The 19405-nt window shown below is 35.1% G+C and overlaps 1 protein-coding gene and 1 long non-coding RNA gene across 2 annotated transcripts in view; both read left to right on the top strand.

The window, feature by feature from the left end:
- Window positions 1-17270, top strand: part of LOC126704873 (disease resistance protein RPV1-like) — an 88827-nt gene extending 71557 nt beyond the window's left edge. Inside the window, exons 7-8 of the mRNA XM_050403866.1 lie at window positions 15616-16410; window positions 17045-17270. Of these exons, the coding sequence (XP_050259823.1) occupies window positions 15616-16124 (509 nt within the window). The 3' untranslated portion in view covers window positions 16125-16410; window positions 17045-17270. The remainder of the gene's footprint in view (window positions 1-15615; window positions 16411-17044) is intronic.
- Window positions 228-1422, top strand: LOC126706581 (uncharacterized). The gene is made up of 2 exons (XR_007648658.1): window positions 228-287; window positions 1049-1422. It is a non-coding gene; the product is annotated as an uncharacterized LOC126706581 (long non-coding RNA).
- Window positions 17271-19405: the final 2135 nt, after the last annotated feature.

Here is a 19405-nt window from a genome sequence, read left to right as displayed (position 1 = left end):
GTAATTCTTTTGGCTGCTTTGTGCTTTTTGTATGTAGCCTTTTTTTCAATAAAATTATTCTTATAAAAAAAAAAAGCTCTCCTAAATATTACATTATGAAATTCATCATATATATTAAAATCTAGAAATTTATTTCCCTTTTTTCCTTCTTTATATAAGTATAGAAATGATGTTCATCTATATATATACACACACATATATGAGGTGCCAATTGCATTTTTGACCTTGCAGGAAAAGGCTTCACAACATAAGCTTTTAGAGAAGGTAGTTGCATGGTGGTATTGCAGGTAATGATTCTACTATGTTGCCCCATTTCAAATCTTGGCTGCCATGTTCGCTTTGTTACCTTTGTTCATCTGCTTTAATATATATTGCTGTTATTGGAGATTTTTTTTGTCCTGCTATTTAAAATGTGCATTATATCGTCTTATTTTTAATATCCGGTTCTTCACTTCTTCTGCATAGTTTTCACATGAATCTACATAGGCAATGCCACAATGTTGAAATGATTTTATGATTTTTGACATTATGTTTGGTAGGATGAAGTGTAGAAATGAGATTTTTTGTACCTACTTGTGTTGGGTGGTAGGTAAAGGCTTTGTTCACCGTTGTACCTTGTTTTGGATGTTTTATTGTGAGTTCAGACAATCAATTTTAGAAAACCTTTTAAGAACCCACCCCACAAACTCCTATCCCTTTTTTCATTTTTTCAGATCTTTTATGTAACACATAATTGTAGGGTCCATTTGGTAGGAGGGAAAATAGTAAGGCGAACCATGTGGGTAGCCCAAATTAATCAACGCAGATATGATTTTCCATCATTCTTTTTGTCACCGTTTGTAAAACTTCCTTGTAGCCCAAATTAATTTGATGAGTAAAGAGTACCATCTGCTTGTTGTCAAAATAAACTGAATCCTTTTTCTTGTTCATCACTTTCCTTTTGCTATCGCTGGAGAATAATGTTTCTAAAACTTGAATTAGTTGTATGGATTAGTGTCCTGGTTCTAATCTTTGACTATTTTCCATATAACTTTCATTACTCTGCCAGATTTGCTGGAATTGTTGAAGGAAAGATAATTGGAAACCCACTTAAATCTTCTAGCAAAGTTTTGGGTTTTGATGATGGAAGAAATCGTTATTACTTGAACATCTCTTGGAGCTTGGTGTAACTTAAACGGTTGCTATATTTATCAAAGGTATGCAACTATGTGGGTAGACCTGAGGACTCCTTTTAGAATAGTCAGCACCATTTGCTTTTTTGGTTGTGTCAATTGAGATTTTTGTATCCTTTAGAGTGGTACACAAAATTTAGCACTCCTGCTACTTTAATGAGCCTTGCCTTTCACTTCTAGATTATATTCACATATGAAAGTTGTATGGTGAAATTTCAAACTCAAAATTGTGTTAACCTTTTTAAAATTTTGTTTTGTTTGTTTGTTGAGAAGCAAGGGTGAATGTAGGATCCTGTCATTAGCATAGGATGAGTGTTTATATGAATAACATATTTCATGATAAAATGCATGTTTAGAAGAGTGTGTGTGTGTGAATATATATATATATATATATATATGTATGTATAATGGGTAAAACTTGTATACTTTAGGTGCAATATATTAGGTTTCCCGTTCTCCAATTAAATTCAGACACTTTTTGAATTTAATTATTATTGGAAAAGATGTCGTTATTCTTATCTTATTGGTCCATGCAGCCAAGTGTTTGAATTCAATTGGAAAATTTAATGTACTGCATCTAAGATATTCTATCTAAGTTTACCTATATATTACAGATATAAAAATAACAACACATCTTTGCACCACTATTTATCCTTCAAAGACCTCTTTTGCCTCTTTCAGGCCACCAACAAAAATGTAGTGGAGGATCTTAGGACTCAGGGAAAGCAATGAGGGAAGGATACACTGTCATAGCTTGTAATAGTTGGTTTTAGATTTATAGTGTTTCTTTGTGTGTGCTTTCATGGTTCAGATTTTCAGATGGCTGTAATCTACCTATTTCCCTCAGCCTCTTGCACTGAATTCATCACACCCAACCAAATGGTGTGATTCTTGCTCTATTTTTTGGCCCTAAATTGTTCCTGCTTATGTTGGAAGGAAGCTATTGATATGGGCTTTGTGGTTGAACTGTTCTTTCTAGGAATGCAACTTTCTGAACATTCAAAATGTGAGGACGCGTATGGAGAAGATATCATGTATAGCTGGTTAATTATTCAGCATGCAATTTTGCCAATCCCTTCTTATGTTGCTTGTGAATTTCTCACTTAAGGTTACAAAATTATAAGTTCATACTTATGTGTGCCAATGTACGGAGATCCTATTGTTAGCTTGCCTTTTCCCTTTTGTAGGATTCTTGTTTAGTAAAAGCACCCACAGTAGATGTGGGATATGTGCCAAATGCTAAATATTTGGCACATATCCCACACCAAACCCATTTTAAGCCCATTTATCAGATGTTGTATATGTTAAATTTTTTACAACTTGCTACAGTAAAATCACAAATATACAACTGTACGGACCGGCTGTGGTATATTGGTTTATTATTTTTTATTTCTCTTTCAACCCTCATTTCTCCTTCAGCTCACCGCCTCCATCTCCATCTCCACTCTCCCATTCTTTTTCTTCTTCCCTCTTCCCCGTTGCTCTATTGTCTTCCCGTTCATGAAATTGAGCCACCATCAGTTTCGTTTCTACCATCACTGATCTAACCACATAAATCAGGTTTTTTTTTCCCCTTTTGATTCGCTCTGTCCTTTGTTCTACCGGTGTCGATCTGGTTCATTTGTCTCCGTTTTGGTTGTGATTGCTCGCAAATCTGAAAGGGGTGTTTGTGCTTCCGCCGAAGATTCCAGCAACACATTGATCTCGAAGGAACTTTCAGTCCAGCTGGAGCTTGATTCCAACGACTCGAAAGCGAAACGAAGCCAAAAGGGCGCATTATTAGGTTGATTCCAATGGAGCCAAAACAGAGCTTGATTCCAACGACTCATCCACCAAGCGATGCATCGTTAGGTTGTGCCGAGTAAAATCTACTCCGTTTTTTTCCGTTGCAGAAAAGAGATCCCTTCCCCCTGCTTTCAAAAATGATGAATATGAAGTCGGTGGGGCTGCAGGTACTATGGATCGTGATTTCCGATTGTGGGTCTGGTTGTGGGTCTGATTTTATTTTCCGATTGTGATCGGCGTGGGCGTAGGCGTTTGGGTTGTGGGTCTCTTCTCTCTGGTTTTTTTTTCCCCTTTTGGTTGGCTGCCTCTCTGTTCTATCGGCGTCCTCTGGTTGTTTTTGTCTCCGTTTTGGTTGCGATTTCTGATTGTGGGTCTGGTTGTCGGTCTGCTCTTTGAATCAATTCTTGGCACAAGAACTTTGTGAGTGGACTTCCGGTTTCGTGAAAGAGGCCCTGGTGAAATCTATGCACGAGAATCACGACAGGAATAGCTCACTGGTCTTACTCTATTTGGGCGATACTATTTCATCGATTCACCGTACAGGTATTTCATTCGTCTTCTCTGTGATTCTCTCGGTATTTCAATGTCTAGTTTTGATTCTCTCTATATTCTGTTCATATGTGCTGTTTGCTGTGTTATGAATTTGTTCTGCCTAAATTAATCTATCCGACAATCTTCTCTGTTGCTCTTGTCTTTAACCTTAATATAGTCTACTTATTCTTAAAAACAAAACAAAACAAATGAAAATATTAGGCTGTGGGAATTACTCTATCCGACAGTCTTCTCTGTTGCTCTGGCCAGGACAAGTCAAAACAAGAATTTCTTATTATATGCTGTGGGAATTACTTCATGTTTAGGCAAAAGTATTTTTTGAGATACATTTTGAGTCCATGCTGTGGGAATTATTTCTTATTACTTCATGTGCATGTGTTTGATGAGGGCTCACATTTTGAGTTTGGCAAATTTGCCAGAGAGATACATTGACAAAGTTTAGTAATGATATATTTTGTTGTAATTAACAAACCAGAACAAGCAGTCTCCATATCTATTTAGAGCATGGACTCAAGGAATTATTCATCATTCATTGATCTCGTACGGGGGAATATTAATCTTGAGGATGAAATTTTCGATGTATCTGAAAGTAGTCCCCTGTTAGTCGAAGATTCTCCACTGAATGATGAAGTTGCCACTTCTAAGAAAAAACAAGCACGTGGTGTCAACTTCAGTGTTGAGGAAGATAAGCTGCTTGTAGCAGCATGGCTCAATACCAGTGTTGATCCTGTGTATGGTAATGAGCAACATAAAACAACATTTTATGGTAAAGTTGCCAAATACTTTATGGACCACAAGACTGATTCTACACGTAGTGTTGCATCCCTAACAACCCGATGGGGAACAATTAATAGGGAAACAGTTAAATTTGTTGGGTCCTTAGCTAAAATTGAAGCAAAGAATGAAAGTGGAACCACGGCTCATGACAAGGTATAAATTTTGCAATGGTCTTTAATTTTTTTAGGTTTACAACACAAATGAATTGTTTGAAGAAACTAATTATGTTATATTTATTTAATTTTTTTTAGATTGAGAAAGCAAAGGAATTGTTTAAAGAAATTCACGGTTCCGTTTTTCAATTTGAACATTGTTGGCTAATCTTGAAGGATTATCCAAATTGGGCACCTACTATGCCTAGGGGAGATTCAAGAAAAGAAATGCCTCAAACTCCAGATTTAATAGATCAAGGAGTGGGGGTTGACGACATTATGGATTTCGAGAGGCCAATAGGTAGAAAAGCTGAAAAGGCTAATCGAAAAAGAAAAGATGATGGGAAAGATATTGCAACGGAATATTTGAAAAAGAAAATGAAAGTTCTTGAAGAAGGTTGTGTAGCCGAAAAAGAGAGAGTACGTATCAAAGCGGAAAAGGTTCGCTTGCAAGAGTTGAAAGAGAATGAAAGAATTATGATGCTAGACACAAGTGGCATGAACGAAGACCAAAAAGCTTTTTATGATGGACTCAAAAAGGAAATCCTTGCAAAACAAAGATCAAGTCATTCGTTGGGTTGATGATGTTGGTGATGTCTTGTTCCAACCTTATTTTGGTAGTAACTAATTCTAGGCCATGATATGTATTTTGTGGCATTTTTTGGTTGTAGCTGACTTTAGGCCTTGATATGTATTTTGTGATCTTACCAAAAGGTCTTGACTCTTTTATTATGTGATTTTATTGTAGATTCTAGTAGGCCACTGTCATGTATTTTCCATTTTGTTATGGTTTGAGTATCTGCCATGGAATTTCTGCTATTGACTTATTATTATTAGTTTATGGTTTTTTGATTGTCAATTGGTAAGTTGTATAGGCAGTGAGGATGATGTCAATACCATCAATATTATGACATTTTGATTTTTGATATATAAGAAAGAAAAATGTATACTATATTTTAACAAAATAAATGAAAAAAAATCTAAGCTAATGAAAACAGATATTAGCTTTACAAATTAAGTAGACATAAGTTAAGAAAAAAGTTTTTAATATTTGTGTGTATTAACTTTTCAAATATGACACTATTGACTAATCTACCAAATCCACCAACTATGACAGTGAGAAAACCAAAATGAATTTTTTTTGGCCTCCACCAACAAGAATAGAACGAGATCAAACAAAAATTGTTTAGTATGTTCATGACTGATGAGTATTGTTTAGTATGTTCATGAAATACACTATCTCATAATATTTCTGGTTCGTTGATCTCAACGACAAGTTCACTACCAAATATAGGGAACGGCTACTTGGGCTTTAAAAGAGGATGTGCTGTGCATGTTTTTTTTTTTTTTTTTTATAAATATTTTTATTATTAAAAGGATTTAGGACGTTGTTTTGGACATGTGCTTGATGAAAAGGGAAGTTGGTGACCTGTGTTATGAGTAGTTTTTTGCAACATGTTGCTAATGTTAGATAACCTCTCATAGCATTGTGGATTTATATATGTAGAACTCACATATACTATAAGAGAGAAATTTCATGAGCTAATGTTAGATAACCTCACTTTCTGAACTCCCCACTAGTTGAGCTACTATAGGTCTCTACAAAACAATAGTCAAAAGATAAAATGAATCAAATCTATATGGGGGCTAGTTTTCTAAACAACTATAATTTTGGAAATATACTCTATGTCTCTGAAATAATTTGTACGAGTTTGAATGAGAAGTGCACAGATTTTTATGTAATAGAGGTCCTCTTTTTTTTGGTTCTTTTTGGTGTATTCTCCTTGAACACAAAATTGTTTTCTTTCCTTTTCTTGATAGTCAAAAGTAAGCAATATAGAGCATTGTGAAAGTGTGCAACTAAGCTGATAAAATAAGGCAAGGATCATAGGGTTCTACCCACAGTGGCAGAGGATTAGAATTGAAAATTGCAACTAACATGTGTATGGATTGTGATCAAACAGCCATAAGAAACCAAAAACCAAGAAACCTAAGCATATAAGTAAAATGTAATGCTTACACATTTCAACACTTAGGGAAAATATCATTGGCTGCATATGTCACTTTCAGAGTATCTGGTACCTATATGCTAGTTGCTCATGAACAAGTTTTACTAGTTGAGCTTGTTTGATAAGAAAATAAACCAAGGTTTAACATATAATCGAATTTGTTAATGATTTGAACTCAACTTATGTTCGAAATAAATTTAAATGAATATTCCTAAATTTTTAATACTGACTTGTTTTGTTTACATTCCTACAAAATATATGGCATCTATATTGATAATTGCTTTCTAATGTTTTCTTATAGTTTATCTCCATGGGTCGTTCTTTTTTTCGTAAATTGCTTGATGATGACTCAGATGAAGATGAGATAATTATAAAACTTCTCATGGGTTCGACACCACAACGTAAGCATCGTCGGTATATCGAACGTAATCATTTGGCAGGCCATAGAAGGCTTTATGATGACTACTTTGCCGAAGAACCTGTATATCCTCCCAACTTATTTCGAAGGAGATTTCGAATGAGATGTTCTCTTTTTCTCCGAATCTTATCTAGGGTAGAAGCTCATGAACCTTACTTTACCCAAAAAAGAAATGCTGCCAAAAAGCTTGGTCTATCTCCCCTTCAAAAGATGACCGCTGCACTTAGGATGCTTGCTTATGGAGTAGCGGCTGATTTTATGGATGAATATGTGAGAATAGCAAAAACCACTGCAATAACTAGTTTGAAAAAATTTGTTGCAGCAGTGGTTGCTATATTTTCAGAGGAATACTTGAGGTCACCAAACAATGAAGACATCGCTAGATTGTTAGCCCATGGCCAAAACCGTGGATTTCCAGGCATGTTGGGAAGTATTGATTGCATGCATTAGAAATGGAAAAATTGTCCAACTGCATGGAAAGGGATGTATTGTGGTCATATTCGTGAGCCAAGTATTATTTTGGAAGCAGTGGGTTCATATGATCTTTGGATATGGCACTCATTTTTTGGGTTACCTAGATCAAACAATGATATTAACGTGTTGGAGCGGTCTCATGTATTTTTTGAACTTGCACAAGGACGTGCTCCTGCAGTTAATTACTCAATTAATGGTGATGATTACACAATGGGATACTATCTTGCCGATGGCATATATCCACAATGGTCAACATTTGTGAAGACAATCCCAAGGCCACTAGGAGCAAAAAGAAAATTATTTGCAAAAGCTCAGGAGGCATATAGGAAGGATGTAGAGCGTGCATTTGGAGTGCTTCAAGCACGATTTGCTATTGTACATGGACCTGCACAGTTTTTCTATCATGAAACACTACATGACATTATGAAAGCGTGCATAATTCTTCATAACATGATTATTGAAGATGAGCGAGATGAAGCTGAAGCAGTGGACTTAGATTATGAACAAATTGATGAGATTTCATGTACACCAATGTCATGTGAGCCAACAAATGAATTTACGGAATTCATTCAAGTTCATCAATGCATTAGGGATCGAGAAGTTCATTCTCAACTCCAAATGAATCTCGTTGAGCATTTATGGCAATTACAAGGAGAGTCATGAAAACTTTTGGTTTTGTTTATTTGTCTCATTTTCTTTATGGAGTTGCCATTAAAACTTTTGATTTGGTTTATTTTTCATTTTGTTTTTATGAAGCTACCATTAAAACTCATTGGCTATGTTGTTTTGTTATGTTAAGTTTAGTATTAGCCAATTGTTTTGTTGTGTTAAATTTAAGTACTATTTGTCATCAAGGAAGTGGCAAGCTCAACTATGTTTAATTCAATGGGTTTTGTGTGAGTTAATGTTATTGGATATGAGTTATTTGTGTAAGTTATTTGTGTGAGTTAATGTTATTAGATATGAGTTATTTGAGTTATTGGATATGACAGGTTCTAAGTATTTGAGTTAAAATGTTATTGGATATGAGTTGTTTGAGTTATTGGATATGACAGGTTCTGAGTTCTTTGAGTTATTGGATATGACAGGTTCTAAGTATTTGAGTTAAAAATATGATAGTTGAATTAAGAGTATTTTTAGTTTTCAGAGTTTTGTTATGCATGTAATACTGTGGCTGATGCTCACAATTGGCCAAACTTTGTACAGGGCAGTAGGTGTGGCTGGATTACATCCCAGCTGACATTGCACCTCTAGTTTCATTTGATGCCCATTGAGGTTCTCTCAATAAAGCCCAGGCTGGCTAGTTTCTAAAAAAAAAAAAAAGAATTAAGAGTATTGTTTCAAGCCCAGCAGGCTGGCCGGTTTCTTAAAAAAAAAAAAAAAAAAAAAAAAAAAAAAATTGAAGAGTATTGTTTGAAGCCCAGGCAGGCTGGCCGATTTCTTAAAAAAAAAAAAATTAACAGTATTGTTTGAAGCCCAGGCAGGCTAGCCGGATTCTTAAAAAAAAAAAAAAAAAAAAAAAAAAAAAAAAAAAAAAAGGAAGAAAGATTGAAGAGTATTGTTTGAAGCCTAGGCAGGCTGGCCGGTTTCTTAAAAAAAAAAAAAAAAATTAACAATTTTGTTTGAAGCCCAGGCAGGCTAGCCGATTTCTACCAAAAAAAAAAAAAAAGAATTAAGAGTTTTGTTTGAAATGTTGCCGTTGAAATTTGAAAGAGAATGGAAATGTTACCGTTGGAACAAATAATAAAGAAAGGATAAAATAAGAATTAAAATATAATATTTAAATGAAGTGGTAAAAATATAGAACATCTGGTAAATGAGATATTGTAAAATGATGTGGTAAAATAATAAAGTAGGCTTTTGATGTGGTAAAATGGCATAATATTTACAACGGCTGCTACGGATGCTCTAATGTTATTGTAGTTTACACATGCGTACATAAGTATTTGTTAAAAGAAATAATTTATTTATAATATAAAAATATTATGAAACATAGATGCTTTTCTATAATAAAAATATAAGGGGAAAACTTAGACACAATACTTTATATATTGTTCTTAGGTACCCTTCCAAATTACAGCTACATGTCTAATTTTATAACTCAGCTGACTAGTCATTGACACCTTTTCTTTCCTTGCTAGCAAACCTATTAGCTTCAGATTTCTTAAGGGGTGTTTGGTTCGCTTGATATTACATTACGGTGTTATGTTACATTCTTGTAACTTAGATTCATGTAATCATATTACAATAATATAAGATTAAGGTGTTTGGCTCATTGAATTACATTCTCATCATAATCCAATAAAATAGTCTCATCACCAAAAAAATGCCAAATTTATCCCTAAACCACAAATACCCTTGGAAGACCCAAAATACCCTTATGACTTTCAAAATCACACAAATACTTCTAGAATGACTAGAATACCCTTATGACCCTTAAAATGAATATATAGGAATATATTGTATTATATTATATATATAATAAAGGACTCAATTTAATTCATAAATTTCGCAATTTTGTTAAAATTAAGATTGAATTGATTCTTTTTTTAGGAAGAACAGAATATATATATACACACACCGGCCAAAATTACCTACAATATTAAATAATAGCAACACATAATCTAGCTTTTTCATAGTCCATCATTCAAAATTATTAGAAATAATGCTTCTGCTTTTGGAATAATCCCTCTAACATCAAACTTGCGTCTCTTAATCCCACTAACATTATATCTTGACCATGATAGAACAGACAAGAATATAAGCCAAATACCCCCTTAGACTTCTCAAGCAAAATCTCAAGAATGAGAAGGCTATTAGTCTTCTCACAATCTCAAGGGACGCATTACCTAATTTCACTTTTCTTTTTTCCTGTATAGTAGATCCCTATAATGCATTGTTAATTGCAATACGTAGGCTTCTAAGAGAGGACACTAATTTCGAATCTAATACTTGAGATTTAAGTGAGTGAGTTAAGATAGAGTAAGTCCAGGGACGGACCCAGGTAGAAGGCTAAGGGGGCCCAGGCCCCCCCTGGGCCCAAAAAAAAAAAAATTTTAGCAAGTAAAATTTTTCCAAAAAAATAAAAAAAGGGCTTGGGCCCCCCTGAAATTTTTGCTCCGGCCCCCCTCCCAAAAATCATGAACCCCCCTTCCCCTAGCCCATCATCCGGCCTCCCAAAAATCAAGAAGCCCCTTCCCCTAGCCCATCATCCGGCCAGCTTAGAGCAGAACCCATAACCCATGTCAATCCAAAAAAAAAATCACAGCTCTCAGCAGTCCAAAACCAAACGGAGAAAGCAAAAAACAAAGGAAAAAAAAAGAAAAAAAAAAAGAAAGGAAAGTGAGAGACTGAGAGGCGAGAGCTGCGAGCGAGACAGTCAGACAGAGATAGAAAGTACAGTGATCAGTTCAGAGGCCCGGGTCGGTGTCGCCGTGACGGAGAGAGACAAAGAGCGGTGTCGCCGTGACAGAGAGAGACAGAGAGCGAGACGAGAGCAAGAGAGTGCGAAGTGCGAACCCAGCTTCGAGCGAGACCCACGCTGGCGAGAGCGAGACCCACGCCGCCACGCGAGACGAGATCCACTTGCTGCCGCTGCCGCCGGTTGCCATTGCCCGATCTGCCCAGCCCAGCTTCGAGCCTTCACAGAATCACAGTTCACAGGTATTTATTCTTTAACTCTTATATTTTCCTTCAAATTTCAAAACCTTGTGATCTGAGATTCTGAGAATCAAAGAAACTGTGCTTGTGGTGTTTCTTATTTGTGTTTTTACTGATGAACTGAACTGATTTGGTGATTTGGTGCTTGTGCTGCGGTTGAACTGAACTGAACTGTTTGTGTTTCTTTTTTTTTTTTTTTTTGGCTTTTTGGCTTTGTGACTCTGTGTTTGTGACTCTTGCATTATATAGATAAAAGAGATAGATAGAGATTGTAGTGATAGTCAGATGGTTTTCTCTTTGTTGACTGGTAGTTGGACATAATAATAGGGAATAGGGAAAAGTAGAGTTGCTGTTGGGCAACAGACAAGTGACAGGGGAAAAAAAAAGAAGGTAAAATTAAGAAAAGTTTTTGTTAGTAGTGCTTGACTGTCTGTAGTGGGATTCATTGGGTATTTGGGTTAGTGGGTCAGAATTAGGAAGATGAAGACAAGAGACAACACAAAGATACAAAAGACATAAAAGACATAAATAAAAGAAGAGACAACACAGAGACATAAATAAAGGCAGTCCAAACACAAAGACATTAAAGGCAGACCAAAGACAAAAAGAAAAAAAATAAATATATAATATAAAAAATTGTCACACAAATTTTAAAAAATAACGGTAATTCTTATATAATTTTTATTTTATTTGTAGATCATGAAAAAATCAACTACAATGCTTGATTTTTTTAAAAGAAAAGGTTCAACTTCAAATTCTTCCGAAGTCAACGTGGAATTGCCAACAACTAATGTTGCTATTCCAATTCCGGAAAATGTGGATGTTCCAATTCTGGAAAATGCGGATGTTCCAATCTCTCAAACACAATTTCAAAGAATTGACCTTGATTCTTTGGATTATGATCCCGGAACACGCAAAAAAATTTGGGAATATCATGTTAATCAACGTGATGAAATTCGACGGGTTTACATTAAAAAAGGTCCGCACCAACCTCCTCTAGAGACATTCAAAAAAAGTGGAAAGCACAATCGTAGCTTTCAAGCTTCTTGGTATAGAAATAATTCAAAATGGCTTGAATATTCTCCTACAACAAATGCAACTTATTGTCTACCCTGCTTTGTCTTTCATAATCCAAATGTGGTTGTGGGACAAAATACATTCATTGTTGGTGGATTTAGAAATTGGAAAAAGGTTGGGGGCAAAGATTGTTCTTTTCAAGTTCATATAGGAAAAGATCCTAACTCAGCTCATAGAGTTGCTGAGCAAATGTGTAAGGATTTGATGAACCAATCGCAGCATTTGCAAAGGGTAGTTGATCATTTCACTATTGAACAAATTGCAAATAATCGGTTGCAACTGAAGGCCACAAATTTTATTGTCCGATATCTTGCCTTTCAAGCTATAGCTTTTAGAGGTCGAGATGAAAGTTTTAGTTCATCAAATCGTGGGAACTTTCATGAATCATTGGGTATTATGACTTTTTGGAATGAGAAGGTTGCTGAAATAATAGAAAAAGCTCCAAAAAATGCAACCTACACATCACCTAGGATTCAAAAGGAAATTCTACATGTTTTCTCAGTCAAAGTGAAGAAGGCCATTCAGGAAGAAATTGGTGATGCAAAGTTTTGCATAATGGTTGATGAAGCTCGTGACGAGTTCATGAAAGAGCAAATGGCTGTGGTGTTTAGATATGTTGATGCAGAAGGCTTTGTGAAAGAACGCTTTTTTGGGCTTATTCATGTTGTTGATACTGCAGCTTTGACTCTAAAGAAGGGGATATATTTTTTGTTATCTCAATATTGCTTAGATATACAAAATATTCAAGGGTAAGGATATGATGGAGCAAGCAACATGCGAGGTATGTGGAATGGATTACAAGCTTTGATTTTGAATGATTGCCCATATGCTTACTATATCCATTGTTTTGCACATCGCTTACAATTGGCATTAGTAAAAGCATCAAAACAAGTTGTTCCCATTAGTCATTTTTTTCTTACATTGCTTTTTCTGATCAAAATTGTTAATGCTTCATGAAAGCGCAATGAGCAATTGAAAGTTGCCAATGCTAATGAAATAGCACGTTTGATTGATCTTAAAGAGTTTGAGACTGGAAGTGGACTTAATCAAATTGGCACTTTACAACGACCTGGAGAAACACGTTGGAGTTCACATTTTAGATCAGTTTCTAGCTTATTAAGGATGTTTAGTTCAACTGTTGAAGTTTTACAAAATATAATTGATGGTGCAATTGATGGAGAAAATCGGGCAGAAGGAGAGTCAACTTATGAAGGTTTAACTTCATTTGAATTTGTTTTCATCTTGCATCTTGAGAAGGAAACTATGGAGATCATTGATAAACTTTGTCAAGCTTTGTAAAGCCAATCTCAAGACATTTTAAATGCCATGCATTTAGTTTCATCTACTAAAGCACTTATCCAAAAATTTAGAAATGATGGATGGGATGGCTTACTCACCACTGTGATATCATTTTGTGAGAAGCATCGCATTGATGTCCTGGATATGAATGCTCGTTATGTTGCGAGGCGAGGTCGAGCTCGTAATCAACAAGATAACGTTACAAATGAGCATCATTATCGAGTAAATATTTTTTATGCTACAATAGATTCTTAACTACAGGAACTAAATTATCGGTTTAATGAAGATGCAATGGAGTTACTTAGGCTTAGCTCAACTTTAGAACCTCGAGAGGCATTACAATCTTTCAGAATTAGTGATCTTTGTTTGTTGGTAAAGAATTTCTATCCACAAGATTTCACAGATTATGACAAACAAGTGTTGGAGAATGAGCTTTATCATTTTGAGCATAATGTAGTCCAAGATCCAGAGTTCAAAAAATTGAAAAGTTTATCTGAGTTGTCTTAATGGTTAGTGAGAACTGGAAATTCAGAACACTACAAACTTGTTTATAGAATGGTGAGACTTGTGCTTACTCTTCCAGTTTCTACTGCTACTACAGAGCGAGCATTTTCAGCTATGAAACTTGTCAAAACTGAACTTCGAAACAAAATGGAAGATGACTTTTTGAATGACTCTTTGATGTTATACATTGAAAAGGATATAGCTTCGACATTTAGTTTGGATTCAATAGTAGATGATTTTGAAGATTTGAAAGAGCGTCGAGTTCCCTTTTCATAGATGATTGTATAAAGAAACAATAGTGTTTCGTATCTTTTGTTTTTGTTAGTAGATTGTATCTTAATATATTAAGAAACAATGATTTTTAGGTATTTGTCTTGGTTGATAGTTTATTAATACTATATGGATGCGTATTTGAAAAAAAAAATTTTGCTTATCTCCGCCCCCCCCCCCCCCCCCGGCTTAAAATCCTGCATTCGTCCCCGCAATTAAGGTATACGAAGAGCTAATTTCTCAGGGATGTGAACCAAGACAAGTTACATACTCCTCGGTTATAAATGCATATTGTCATCTTGGGCTCTATTCGAAAGTTGAAATGTTATTTTCAGAGATGGAAACAAAAGGGGTTTGATAAGTGTGTTGTGGCTTATTCTAGCATGATTGTAATGTATGGCAAAACGGGGAGGCCTAAAGATGCAATGAGGCTTTTGGCCAAGATGAAAGAAAGAGGGTGTGAACCATTATTTATGAATTTTGATTTCTTTAAATGTTTTTAAAATTTTTTTAATATAATTTTTTTTTCTTTCATTCCTTTCAGGGGGTCGAATTCAAAATTTTGAAACTTGTCAATCTAAGTTTTTGTGAATCCATTAAGATTTATCTAATTTGTGCACCCCAAACTTGGAAATATTGAACCTTTCTTCTTGTAGATATTTAATCAAGGTTTCTGATTCTATTGGATCTCTTCCTAAGTTGAACACATGGAACCTTGAATACTGCGAAGAACTTCGAAAACTTCCAAGTAGTCTCAGATTGAAATCTCTCAAATTTTTTACTCTATTTAGCTGCTCAAGGCTTGAGAAGTTCCCCAATATTCACCCAGAAACGAAACGTTTAGAGGATTTAAATTTGAGTTATAGTGGCATTAGAGAGTTACCTTCATCATTGTGGTATCTCACTAGGCTTAGAACGCTAGAGCTAGATAATTGTGTATGGGATTTGTCAAATAGAATCAATAAAATGCAACTGACTCCTATTGCATGCACTTCCTTTGATAACCTTTCGAAATATGGACTTTTTGAGTTTGGAAAGTCTATATCTCAGCTACTATGGTGCAAATCTAATTGAATTAGATTTCTAGATGAAGCCCGAATACTTCCTTGAACTGAAAATTCTATATCTAAGTGGCTCCAATATTGTTCCCATCCCGGAAAGCATTGCTAGCTTTACTAGTTTAGTAGATCTTTACATAGACAATTGCACGAAGCTTCAGAAAATTCCAAGCCTTCCCCAATCTATATGGAGAGTGAGTGCAAGAAACTGCTTTTCATTGGATCCACAATCATTTAGAAGATTATGGACTCAAGTATCCCTCTCTTTAAGTTTGAGTTGTAAAGAAACAAAATTTGTTATTTTCCCAAATACATATTATGAGATGTTCTAACTTCAATTTCCTTTATTTGCTAAATGCAAGCAATTTGGAGAAATTTTAGAGATTTTACTAAATAGAGTTTCTGGAGGTGAAAGAAGTGGCATATTAATGGATTCCTCCCTCTTTAATGGGGGCAATTATTATGAAATTAAAGTACCAAGAACTGGAATTCCAAAGTGGTTCAAATTCGACCATCAGAGTGATGGAAATTCTGTATCATTTAGGATTGGTCGCGAATTTCCAAAAGTTGTTGTCTGTATTGCTTTTCAATCGGTGGAGGCACATATAGGTGGATCTTTTTCTGTTTACGTTTCCGTCAATGGTTGTAAAGAAAAACTCTCATTTCAAGATATTGAAGAAATGCCTGGGCATCTGTGGTTATTTTCTGTATCTACTTTGAAATTGCTTGATTCGAGTCCATATGAAGAGAATGACATTGAGGTTATATGTGAAATTGATGAGTCAAATGAAAGCTCTCTTCCTTTTCAGAACACTGAATTCATAAAGTGGATGGGGGTCCATGTAGAATGCATATGTTGTGGGGTTCACAACAAAAGAGGAGATTCCAAAGGTGTAGAACTCCGACTCCAAAGATGAAGAAGAAACTGCCAACACATGGCATACATCACCAAAAACCCTACCTCTCTTGCTTTGGATGGCTTTGAATCCGATTTCGACTCGATGGCTTGGAATCCGATTTCGACTCTGGAAACGGAGCTCCAAACTTTGGAGATGGAGCTCTCATCCAACCCTTTTGACGGCTCCGACTCATGATGTAGGGCTTCCAATGGATGCCATAAATAGCATACCACAAATGGCCCATACCTTTGTCAATGATGATTTTGACATCAATTCTTTTGACAGCTTCGGCTCATGATGTAAGGTATACTTTCTTTTTCTTCAAATTTTTAACATTGTAGAAAATATATAGTTTCTTTCTCATATATAGTTTTTAACATTGTAAAAAATATAAGCTAGGAAGCACGAACACGGGTACAAACATGGCAACACCACAATTTTGAAAAATTAGGATATGACATGGCGGGGATATACATAGTAATTAATTATTAAATATATTTTTATTTTTATTTTTAAATATTTTAAAGCATTTATTTTTTCATCGAATGTTAAACATATATCAATTTAAGAGCAATAATGGATAATAAAGTGGATTCATGACTAATGAATGATGTTTAGAAATTAGACTAAATACCAAGAATAAGATCCAAAAGAGTAAATAAAAGATAACTAGAAAAGTGTTCAAGATTGAAACTAAAAAGAAATAAAAAATAAGTGTCCCATAATTTTCGAAAATAAAAGGACACGGTTGGGACGCGTGTAGAAGTGTCCTAAATGTATCCTGTGTCCGACATGGGAACGACACTCTAAATGAAGTATCCATACTTCCTAAAATATAAGTTTATTAATACCATTTTCGCTTAAAACAGTAAAAACATTTTAGTTTTGGAAATTTTATTGTGATATATGGTTCACTTAATGTTGCTTTATCCAATTAGGGGTCAGAAAAAATTCAAGGTATAATGTTGCATTCACGTTATCCAAGAAGAGTTCAACTACATGCTGAAGTTTTTGAAAGGATGGACAATCTCAAATTTCTTATGGTTTGCAATGTACAAGTTTCTAAAGAACTTAAATATCTCCCCAATGGGTTAAGGTTGTTTGAATGGCTTGAATATCGTTTGTCCTTCCTATCCAAATATTCTCCTAAACAGCTTGTTGCACTCGAGATGTCACGTAGTTACTTTAAATTGGAGAAGCTATTCAAGCAGGTATGAGTACCATTATTTATGAATTTTGATTTCTTTAAATGTTTTTAAAATTTTTTGAATATAATATTTTTTTTTATTCCTTTTAAGGGGTCAAATTCAAAAATTTGAAACTTATCAATCTAAGTTTCTGTGAATCCATTACAGATTTGTCTAATTTGTGCACCCCAAACTTGGAAACATTGAACCTTTCTTCTTGTAGAAATTTAATCAAGGTTTCTGATTCCATTGGATCTCTTCCTAAGCCAAAAACATGGAACCTTGAATATTGCGGAGAACTTCGAAAACTTCCAAGTAGTCTCAGATTGAAATCTCTCAAATTTTACTCTATTTAGCTGCTCAAGGCTTGAGAAGTTCCCCGATATTCACCCAGAAACGAAATGTTTGTATGTTACAGTTTTGAAATGCCATGATTGTTTGTTTACAGTTTTCCTTCACTGTCATTGTGCCTGCAATGAAATTACAACAATTATGCATGAACCCATTTCAAAAATTTGGTAGTAGTAATGATGGATCACCGGTCTTCCTTAGATTCAGGTACCCAGTAGTGCAAACTCATGAACTCATAGCCCGAGTTCACCTGTTCATTTCTTGTTAACTACAAAGGACAAATAATGTCGTTTGGACCAACGCAACGTTCATTACGTTACAAGTGGGGATATTTGCAGACTAGCTGTGTAAGGGTCTACAATGTAGTAAGTTAACATGCGTTTGAAAGGTATAAGGAAACTAGCATCTCGAGTTTTAGAAACTTGAGATCTGTATTAAAACTCGAGTCTCAAAGACTCGAGTCTTTGTTCTTTGTGCTGGATGAGTTGGACAGAAAATGCCACATAGATCTCGACTCTTTAAGATTCGAGTTCTAAAAGGCAAAACCGAGTCTCTAAGACTCGATTTTGGTACTTGAACAACAATAGAATTGAAGAAAAACCAACGATCTGACGACGAAGAACAGACCTGAAGAAGAACCAACGATCTGACGACAAAGAACAGAGGAACAATCTGACAACGAAGAGAGGAACGATCTGACGACAAAGAACAACAATGAAGAACATATCTAAGTGGGCAATTGGACGATCTGAACGATCTGACGACGAAGAGAGGAACGATCTAACGACGAAGAGATGCGCTTGTCTCCGCCGATGGGTTTTCTGATGTCTGCGCTTGTCTCAGGTTGGGGTTTGTATGTTTGGGTGCGAGAGTGTTCTAGAGTCTGGACGTTGAAGTGGTGAAATATGATCACAAATCGAGTTTTAGAAACTCGATTTCAACCTATCGCAAATCGAGTTTTAAAAACTCAATTTCAACATGGCTCCACATGGAAATAAGTCCATGTCAGATGTTTGTAGAGAGTTTTAGAAACTCGATTTCAATGTGGCTCCACGTGGAAATAAGTCCATGTCAGATGTTTGTAGCTTAGGATCTTGAGTATTAGAAACTCGATTTCTACCTAGAACTCGAGTTTTAAAAATTTGAGATGCTATTTTTCCACTTTGTTTTGAAACTGGGCAACTAACGAATTCTTAGCAATCTGATGTTAAATGAAAAAAAAAAAAAATCCATTACAAGTTAAGAGTTGTAACATCCTAACTATGGGAAACATTAAAACAACAAACCCACCCTACAATGTAATGACTGTATAACCTATCCTTAGGTCGGTCCAAATAAATGTTGGATTGCATTTTTTGCATTAATGTTTTAATTGCTCAAATGATTGAAATGGATGGGAATGTAGCTTTGATTGATTAAAACCAACCTACCTTTCCATAGGGGAGAATCTGGCCAAGATTAGGGGGAAGATTAGAAATCAATATAATACTAAAAGCTGAAGCGTAGCATTTAATGTTGCTACGCTCACGTTGAACCACGTCAACCACCACGTCATTACTTTATTTATTTATTTTTTTTTCTAATTTCTTTTCATAATTTTAATATACTATTAAAAAGAAATTATTCTCAACCTATCTCGACTTTAAAGGCCAATCTTTATATATTACGGTTAATGCTGACCACTGTAAAGCCCCAACCAAGTTCAATAGTCTTTAATGCTAACCCCTCTCTGTCTTCCTGTCTTTCAAGCTTACAAAACTT

This window comes from Quercus robur, chromosome 11 (assembly GCF_932294415.1).
Source record: "Quercus robur chromosome 11, dhQueRobu3.1, whole genome shotgun sequence".
In the NCBI taxonomy this organism is placed as follows: Eukaryota; Viridiplantae; Streptophyta; class Magnoliopsida; order Fagales; family Fagaceae; genus Quercus; species Quercus robur.
This window is presented reverse-complemented; position numbering and strand designations above follow the sequence as displayed.